At 44.0% G+C, this 9647-nt stretch overlaps 1 protein-coding gene across 5 annotated transcripts in view; it reads left to right on the top strand.

Moving 5' to 3' along the window:
- DPP6 (dipeptidyl peptidase like 6) overlaps window positions 1-9647 on the top strand; it is a 1109512-nt gene that overhangs the window by 667748 nt on the left and 432117 nt on the right. Inside the window, exon 2 of one of the 5 annotated variants that reach the window (XM_032245219.1) lies at window positions 6593-6598. The exons of the other annotated variants lie outside the window; for them this stretch is intronic. Coding sequence (XP_032101110.1) covers window positions 6596-6598 — 3 coding nt within the window. The 5' untranslated portion in view covers window positions 6593-6595. The remainder of the gene's footprint in view (window positions 1-6592; window positions 6599-9647) is intronic. 5 annotated transcript variants of the gene reach the window in all.

Raw genomic sequence — 9647 nt, 5'->3', positions numbered from 1 at the left:
GTTTCACTCTTGTTACCCAGGCTGGAGTGCAATGGCGAGATCTCTGCTCACCACAACCTCTGCCTCCTGGGTTCAGGCAATTCTCCTGCCTCAACCTCCTGAGCAGCTGGGATTACAGGCACGCGCCACCGTGCCCAGCTAATGTTTTGTATTTTTAGTAGAGATGGGGTTTCACCATGTTGACCAGGATGGTCTCGATCTCTTGACCTCGTGATCCACCCACCTCGGCCTCCCAAAGTGCTGGGATTACAGGTTTGAGCCACTGCGCCTGGCTGCCAAAGGGAACTTTTATAACACAATCTTTTGATAACTTACTTGGTTGAGGACCTACAAAATACAAATAATCATGTCGGAATTTGGTAAGCTGTGGTAATGAATATGACATGACATGACCTCGTTGGAGTTTGCAATTCCGTGGTAGACACAGACACGTGTAGAAAACCTATACTGTTTTTATTCCCTCTTGACCATAGCGCTTTTTGTGGGGTGTATCTCATTAGAAGGTTATGGTTGGGACACGTGAGTGGAAGGTTTCTGTAATATCTGGTCCCTGTACAGGTGAGACACAGCCTTAATGTATTATTCTCAGAGGGGCAAGCCATCCCAGGCTATCTCAGAATTCAGGACTTGGTGCTCTGGCTACCTGGTGACTGTTGAGAGGATGTGTTGGAATGACATATAAAACCATGAGATGATGGTTTTAGAAAAATATCGGCTAAGTAGGTTATTTTGTACTCTGCCTTAAAAAAAAAAACTGAGCCATAAATATTTGAAAAAGGTTTTATGAATAGAACACAAAATTCCAGGGGGATTATTTGTTTCCTTCTCTAGGAGTCCAGTTTGTTTGTGAAGAGTAATGTGCACCATCTTCTGACCCCCAGAGTTACCACTTCCTCTAACAATATTCTTATTTTTGCATCAGTGCTAATAGGTTTCTTTTAATCAGAGATAATTTTGGTAAGGGTCTCCATGCACACAGAAATAGCAACTAAGCTCATTAATATTCTATTGTTGAAAGCAATTTTATTTTATAATTACATTTTCATTTGAGTTTTTTAGTTTTCTGCTTCTCTCACATAAATGCATGGTATTGAGCTAGACACGGTACTTTTGTCCCTAATGTCTTAAAAGTTAGGAATAAGTGCATTCTGTATTGTTTTGTGTGCATGAAATAGTTTTTGAAAAAGCTTAAGATTTATATGTTTTTAATCACAGTTTTTGTGGGACACATGTAAGCCTTATTTGCAGAGTTTATATACGGTTGACATTTTGATGTATGTATTCTCTTTATTTGGTAGGCTTTCTTTTTCCTTAGAAATAAAGTCACATTCAGTCATTAATACTTTACTCAAAAGTAAGTGATGTGAAAATAACCTTCAGTTGTCGGAAAGGCTGAACTTGACCGACACATGGCCTCCTAACTGAATATTGCACATTAATCTTAGCAAAAGCTACCGTAAACATTTACGTATTTCCATTTTGTATTTAGACATTGATTTTCACCAATAACTGAATAGCTATAAAGCCTGTTTTTCTCCTTTAGCCCACATGAATATCAATTCCCTTTGCTTTCTGCTTCTTTTGGGTGATTCATAGATGAATGCCTAGTGTCTTCATTTGCAAGCTGCTCATGGGAGGAAGCCACTTTTCTGTTGCCTCTGCAACCACTGCAGGGCCTTCGGTAGCAACCTTGAGGCTCTAGGCATGCATTCAGCACTGGAATAAATGGGGTAGCCAAGGGAAGCTAATTATTTTAAGGTTAATTCCTAAAGAGTTAATTTGCATTGCCTTGCCCAAAATCAAACCAGTAGAACATTTTATAAACAAGCCTTTGGTGCGAGTGGTGTGGAAGCTCTGAATCAATTGCTGTATCTTTTAATCTAAATTATCAGCATTTTGAACTTTATATTAAGGTATTAACCAAGGAAATTTATTTAAAAGAGACCTAGGAAAATTTATAGCTCTATGTTCCAAATTTTTCTGAATAAAAAACAGTGATCTGCCACATGAAAAAGGCAGTTAAGAAGGTGACATAACTTCTGTTGAGAGATTTTTGTTGAAAATTGGGAAGTATTAATTCTTCATACTATTTCATAAAATATTTCAATACTCTTATTTTTTTAAAAAATGCTGAAAACTCAGAAATCAGCATCATTGGCTTCTAGAGATGGAAAAATTGCTTTAAATTTGTATTTATTCGGGATGTCATTTTAGCATAATACACCCAAAACAGATATTCTACTAATATAGAGTGATTGAAGTATTCAGAGGAAGATTGCATTTTAAAGCTATAAAGAGCTTTTAAGAATAAATGTAGAAAATAGTATGCAGATTTCTTAAAGAACTAAAAGGAGATCTGCGATTCAATCTAGCAATCCCACTATTTGGTATCTATCCAAAGGAAAATAAGTCATTATATCAAAAATACACCTGCACGCACATGCTTTCTGCAAAACAATTCACAACTGCAAAGATATGGAATCAACCCTAGTGCCCACCAAACAATGAGTGGAAAAAGAAGGTGTGGTATATATGCACCATGGAATACTTCTCAGCTGTGAAAAGAATGAAATGTCTTTTGCAGCAACTTGGATGGGTCTGGAGGCCATTGTTCTAAGTGAAGTAACTCAGGAATGGAAAACCAAATATCAATATTCTCACAAGTGGGAGCCAAGCTAGGGGAATGTAAGGCATAGCGAGTGGCAAGATGGAATTGGAGACTCAGAACTAGGGAGAGTGGGAGGAGGGTGAGGGATAAAAAGACGCGGTGGGCGCAGGGTACACTGTTTGGATGACAGGCGCACTAAACTCTCAGACTTCAGCACTGTATAGTTCATCCATATAACCAAAAACCACTTGTACCTCAAAAGGTATTAAAATAAAATAAAACATAAAATAAAATGAAAAGAACATACACTATTTCCTTAGGTTTTGTAGTCAAAGAGCCTCTGATTTAGAATCTAAAGGCCTGGCCTTAGGTCTGATTCTACTACTTTACATCTGTGTAACCTGGGGCAAGTCCCTTAACCTCTCTGAGCTTCTGCTTCTTAATCTGTTAAAAAAAAAAAAAGAAAAAAAAAGCATAATTTGTCTTATCCGTGTTTTGATCAAATGAAATGAGTTCTGGGAAATTCTTCTTAGCTGGTCAGTGGAATCCAAGTGTGAGCACAGCAAGGCCTGACCCAACTGCGAAGTTATGATGAATTTGCTGACGCTTCTCTGACCATCTAGCCACACAGCTGGTGGGCAGCAGGCCTAGAACCTACCTCTACTGGGTCTAGGCTTCCCATTCACCTTTCAAGGGAAGAAAACATCGCATATACTGAAAAGCCTAGTGCCTCTCTTTCTTGATCATTGGAGCTGGGACTTTCAACATTGCACTTCACTGCTACAGAGCATCACTTTTAAGGGATGGCCACAAAAAACAACCCCCTTGGGTAACACATTGAAGAGGCTTCCTGAAGTCAGGAAGCAATCTGGGCAGGCTTACAGCTGTGTAGCCTCACAAATGCTGTTCGTTTGAGCGTTATCAGGAAGATGTGTAATTGTCATGGTTAAAGATGCAGAAACAGGTGCCAGCCTCAGAATGGCTACCCAAGTCAAGGAGGACCCAGGGCTAATGTGGAGACTGCATTCCTCCCTGGAGTGCCAGGGTGCGGCAGGAGCTGAATGAGGTCCAGCAGCACCACGTGTCTTATGTCATGTCACCAGTGCAGGTCAGGCCTGTCACAGGCGTTTCAGACGGAGCTGTGTGTTATGTCACAGTCCTGCCATTTATTATGGTCACCACCAGCACAGAGCGTTGGCCTGGTGCTGTCTGGTTTCTGGAATACAGGCCACCCGTCCTGACATTCTAAAGCCTGCAGCCCACCACCAAAAAGTCAGACCACCAGTTTTAATCCAGTCTCCTGGTGCTCAGCCTTTGAAGATGAGAAGCTCCGCTTCTTGGAGCTGCTGCCAGAATCTCAGGGTTCTGTGCTCACCTCCGGTCTCCAGGCCCCTCAACAGCCTTAGATGCTTCAGCAGGCCGCTGCATCTCATCTCTGGACCAATGCTTTCTTTTTCCTGTGAGCCAACAGCACTCGGGCCCTGGGCTAGTGTAATGATGCAGGTCAACTGGGGAGGCTTCCTGCTATAGAGATGCCTTTTGTGTGTTTACCTTAACTTCTTGTCTCAGTCCATCCAGCCTGCTGTAACAGAATGCAACATACTGTGCGGTTTAAGAAGCAGGAATGTATTCCTTACGATTCTGGAGGCTGGGGAGTCTGAGGTCAGTGGGCTGGCATGGGCAGCTCTGGTTTGCAGACGGCTATTTTCTTGCTGTGTCCTCACATGGCAGAGCGCAGAGAGCAGGCTCTTCAGTCTCCTTAGAAGGGCACTAACCCCATTCACCATCATGACCTGATGACCTCCTGAAGGCCCCACCTTCTAGTGCTGTCACACTGGGGAGTTAGGATTTCATCCTATGAATTTCGGGAGACACCAACGTTCAGCCCATAGCACTTCCCCAGCAGTGAAACACAGGTGCACTTTGGTGCTGTTCGCATAGGTAATGCCTACTGATAGCCACCGTGTGTTGACTGCCCGCTCTGCGCTGGGCACTCTGGTAGAAGCTCTTTATGTTGTCTGTAATCCTCACTTCAGTGCTGCAGGGGCTATGTTATTCCCAGCTGACATCTGAGCTTCCAGGAGTTCAATGGATGGAAGCTCTGCTGGTACAAGGTGGAGGCAAACCCAGGGATGTCTGACTCATTTCAATCTGTAAGCCCAGAGCCCACAGAGCTCATCTGGGCTCTGTGGTTTCTTTCATTAAGAGAAATCTTTTCCATTCAGGAAACCAATATTGCAAGTTCAATGTGTGAAAATGTCAGTAGGCTCCCTGGTGCTAGAGAGATGGATGCTAATGATGTCCAATGCTCACGGCGCTCGCTTTGAGTAGCACCCAGAGAGAAGGCATGAGCAACGCTGGTTGTTTCAGATGAAACACACCTTGAGGGGAGTGTTGGTGAAGTCCTCAGAGGAAGGAAGACAGCAAAGGCCTGTGTTCGGAACACTGCTGCCCTGAGGACAGCTGCCAGGGATGCTCTCTGGGGGCACAGGCCATCGGGGGAAGTGCCAACACCGTCCTTTGAGATGCAGTTACATGGTCACCGAGCAGCACTGGCTCAGGGCCACTCCAGCAAGTCTAGGCCCACCCCGCTTGCCCACGCCATCTCCCAGGGCCCGGGGCACACCGCCCATAAAAGCATGCAGGTGGCGGAAGAGCACTTCAGACCCCTAGCTCCAAGGGTTCAGAGAGCCGCTGTCGTCAAAACCTCATGTCAGGCTCCGTTTCCCTTCACCCTTTCTTACACCCCTTCCTTGGAATTGGTATTCAGGACCTTCCTTTTCTCCTGGTGTCTGCCCAGTGATCCAGGGCAGTGCACAGCTCCTGGTAGCCCTGGGCTCTGTGGTTTCAGACTAGGCCCATCTGTTCCTGTGCCCGGATCTCAGCCTGGCCCAGATCCTTGTCCTCCCCACCCTCCACTTCCCTTGGAAGAAAAAATGGGGGTAACGGTAAGGAGGTGCTCTGAGTAAAGCAGCTTCTGAGGTCCAAAGTAATTCAAAGAAATGAAGAGCAAAAATAACAGTACAAGCAGTTTAGCTTTTCCTCCGTTAATCTGCAATACTATTAAATAAAGCTAGTTTTAAGCATTTCGGTTCTAGTGAATACCATGTACTAAGTGGACTGGTTGTTGAAGATTCTGTTGAGAATTGCTTCTATCATGCTGCTATGTGACAAGACAGAGTTTTCATGCATTCTGGTATGGAATGTATATGTTGCTGTCGCTTCCTTAATCACCATAGTCACAATTAATCAGCACCAATATTTATGGCCCTAAGTACACTGAGATCTGTTGCATGATACGTATCTGAACATTTTGGACAAAAAGAGGCCAATGTGGGGCAGTGAGATAGCCCTTGAATGGACATATTCTTTTTTCTTAACAGTGATCTAGGGGTTTTGGGGAGGAAGCACACATCCCCTTCTCCCTCGGGACTGACAGTGCCCTTGTCCATGCTTCCTGTCGCACTTAGATGAGCAGGCTTTCGGCAGCTGCACTGGATTTTATAAGGCACTGAGTTTGGCTATTGTCATTATTGTTTTTACCAGTTTACTTGTTCATTATGGTGCTAGCCACAACGCTTATGTATGCTGAGTGTGGGTTTCAAATTTTGAGTTTTGCTGAAACATTCAAGACGCAGAAGTGGGCATCACAAGTCGTGAGTGCTGTTTGGTAATAATGTCACTGTTCACCCATGTTGCTTCTGACTTGGTAAAGGAAAAACTGTACTTAGGAAAAGCTGCCGCTCATATGACATGTACTCATGCAGTACTTAAATAAGGCCAGTCAAGGGCTAGAAGACAGCCAATCAGAATTTCGTTCCTACACGGGTACGTTTCTAAACTGGTCTGTGAAATGCTAATGGGCAGAATTTTACATTTGAAAAATTTCCATCACAAACTCTTGAGCCTTCAGTTCTTAAACCAGTTGTGAGGGGCTTTGCCAAACAGACTCATGCAGGTTGCAGGTGTAAGAAGTTCTTCTAGGTAATGGTTCTCATGCTGGACTGCAATGTTTCTTGTTTTTTGTTTTTTTGGATAGAGTCTCACTCTGTTGCACAGGCTGGATCTCGGCCCACTGCAACCTCTGCCTCCCAAGTTCAAGTGTTTCTCCTGTCTCAGCCTCCCAAGTAGCTGCGATTACAGGCACATGCCACCATGCCTGGCTAATTTTTGTATTTTATTTTTTAGTAGAGATGGAGTTTCAACCTATTGGCCAGGCTGGTCTTGAACTCCGGACCTCAGGTGATCTGCCCGCCTCAGCGTTCCAAAGTGCTGGGATTACAGACGTGAGTCCCTGCTCCTGGACTCATACTGCAGTGTTGATAAGAGTGCACTGGGCACACTGTGAAACATGAACGTTCTCCAGCCCTGTCCCCAGAGACTCCAGCTCAGAGGGTCCAGGAATCTGCACTTGACGTGCACACCCAGGGGGATCTGAGGCTGTCTTCGAACCATCATTTTGAGAAATACATGAAGCTATTTCAAACACTCCTTCTTGTCATGTCAATTCGTCTTCTGCCTCTGTCCTAGGAACTAGATCATTATTATTTCTTTTGTCCAAAATCCTTTGGATGATACAGATGCATTGTATGTGGAGGCAGTAATTAAGCTCTGGCCAGCCCCTCTTTCTCCAGATAAGTACACTAATTACCCTGGCCTTTCCTTACAGGTCCAACTTTCCAACAAAATCATCACCTTTGCTTTCCATTAGCCCCTATACGTTCTTTTCACCTGTTACACGATGTTCGAAGTAAAGCAAAGATTTCTGTCTTTCCTTTTGTGTTGTACATGTCACGACTAAAACACACGCCTCAGGTCTCGGTGTATCGTAAACTATGTTTATTTTTTAAAAATCCATTTTGCCTATAAGAACGATAATGATATCCTTAGATGTTTAAAACTATAACAATTTAAAGAGGTTGGGTCATAAAATAATGTTTAAGCTGGACTGATCAAATTAAAGTAAAACATTAACAGACTAAATTTAGTTTAAGACAGAAACTTAGCTCTCTTGTTCCTGCTGTGTGCAACTTCACAAAACCCCAAATTTTGCTACTTAAAGTGCAGATTGTGTTTTTATAGTTTCAGGCAGAAATTATTTAGAAATGTACCATGCTGCTGTTAAAAAAAAAAAGCCATCATAGACCCATATTTGCCCCTTTTTTTAACACTGCAGAGTTATAATGTTCACACAGTGTCGTGCCAGGGGGCCTTGGGATTCACGTGGCTGCTGGCTTTCACGAGAAAGGTCCAGACCGGTGGGATCTTCCAGCTGCCGCTTCCCCCCTCCGTTCTGGTTGCTGCTGGCTTTGGGGCTGTGACCTGCTTCTCACTCTCCCTGCATCTGACACGCTCTTCCACGTTTCTCTCGGTGCGTGGTCAATTCTTGTCTGCATATTTCTTCCCTTCTCCCACCTTTGTTTCTGAGTTGCTCACCTGAGCTATGGGGAGTGCTGCTGGGATCATCGGCATTTTCCAATCAAGGTGCTGTTATCTTCTGATGAGCGAAATAACTCGTCACAGAAATGACTGAATTCATGACTCTCTGGATAGTTGAGCCTCTTCTGCCTTTCTGATCAGGGCTTGCTTATACTCAGACATTTCTTGTTTGTTGTTGTTGCTTTTATGTTCATGGCTGTTCCCGAACAGAGATAATTTATTTTATTTTTATTTTTTTGAGATGAAGTCTTGCTCTGTCACCCAGGCTGGAACGCAGTGGCACTATCTCAGCTCACTGCAACCTCTACCTCCAATGCAAGCAATTCTCCTGCCTCAGCCTTCTGAGTAGCTGGGACTACAGACATGAGCCACTATGCCCAGTTACTTTTCGTATTTTTACTAGAGACGGGGTTTCATCATGTTGGCCAGGCTGGTCTCAAACTCCTGACCTTGGGTGATCCACCTGCCTCAGCCTCCCAAAGTGCTGGAATTATGGGCGTGAGCCACTGTGCCTGGCTGAGAATTTCTTTTAAATTGTGGATTGCAGGGCATTAATTATGTTTGTGTGAGAGACAGTGATGGGGGACATTGAGAGAGAAACAAAGAGAGACAGAGAGAGGAGATGAAGGAGGGGGAGAGGGAGGAAGGAAGGGAGCTATTGAGAGAGACCACACCAAACTCTTTGCACGTTCCCATGAGTCGCTGCCATGGGCTGCACTGGGCCAACACTTTCTCACCAGTTTCGCTAGTGGAGCTTACCTGGTCAGAGCCTCTTTGCTGTCTTCTGTGAGGTTGGAACCATACAGAGTCCTGCATTTTCCTCCAGTCTACCCCTAGGTCCCTGGGGTTAATTACGATCTGTGTTGGCTTTTAGCACCTTTGTGGAAAGATAAGAGCCACAGTAATGAAGATTGAGGAAATGAGCCAGGGAAGCCGAGATGGGGATGTGCGCCCAGCAGGCTCCTGGATGATTATTGACGGACACGTGTCAGCTGCTAAATGTGATTTAAAATTTGTTCTTGCTATCCCAAAGTCATTTGTTGTCCTCCTGAATATGGAAATACAATGATTAGAAGGCTGTTCTACCATCCTGAGATATGTGCACCATTGATTTTGTAATTTGTTGCTACCTTCTACTTATAGTAAATGGTCCATGATACATAAAAGAAATTTATGTCAGAGCTTTTCACAGTGAATAAATATTAGGAAGAAAATACATTTAGACAATAGAAGGAAGCGGTGTAACGGGCGATCCTGCGGTCAGGTGTGTGTCGTTGATTTTATCCCGATAATGTTTATAGTTGCTGTGTGAATAGCTTACTTTTTAAGGTGCCTGATTCCACACTGGCCTGATATTTGACACATTTGAAGGCACAGTGGGAGAAGGAACTAATCCTGACCTTTCTCTAGGCACTTTTCTGATGTCAGTAGACAAACTGAATAATTAATGTTTGACTTCTTCTAGAAGTTATTAGTGGTGGCTTACAGAATCCCCCACTGGCTTCCTATTGTGTTTGGATAAAATACAGGACCAGTGGCATGGTTCACGAGGCTGGGCCTGGCTTTGTCTGTGCCTGTCTGTCCAGCCTGATCTCAGATG

This window comes from Sapajus apella, unplaced genomic scaffold (assembly GCF_009761245.1).
Source record: "Sapajus apella isolate SASKATOON/1434 unplaced genomic scaffold, GSC_monkey_1.0 scaffold56, whole genome shotgun sequence".
NCBI lineage: Eukaryota > Metazoa > Chordata > Mammalia > Primates > Cebidae > Sapajus > Sapajus apella.
Note: the sequence above shows the minus strand (reverse complement) of the source record. Positions and strands in the feature narration are given on the sequence as shown.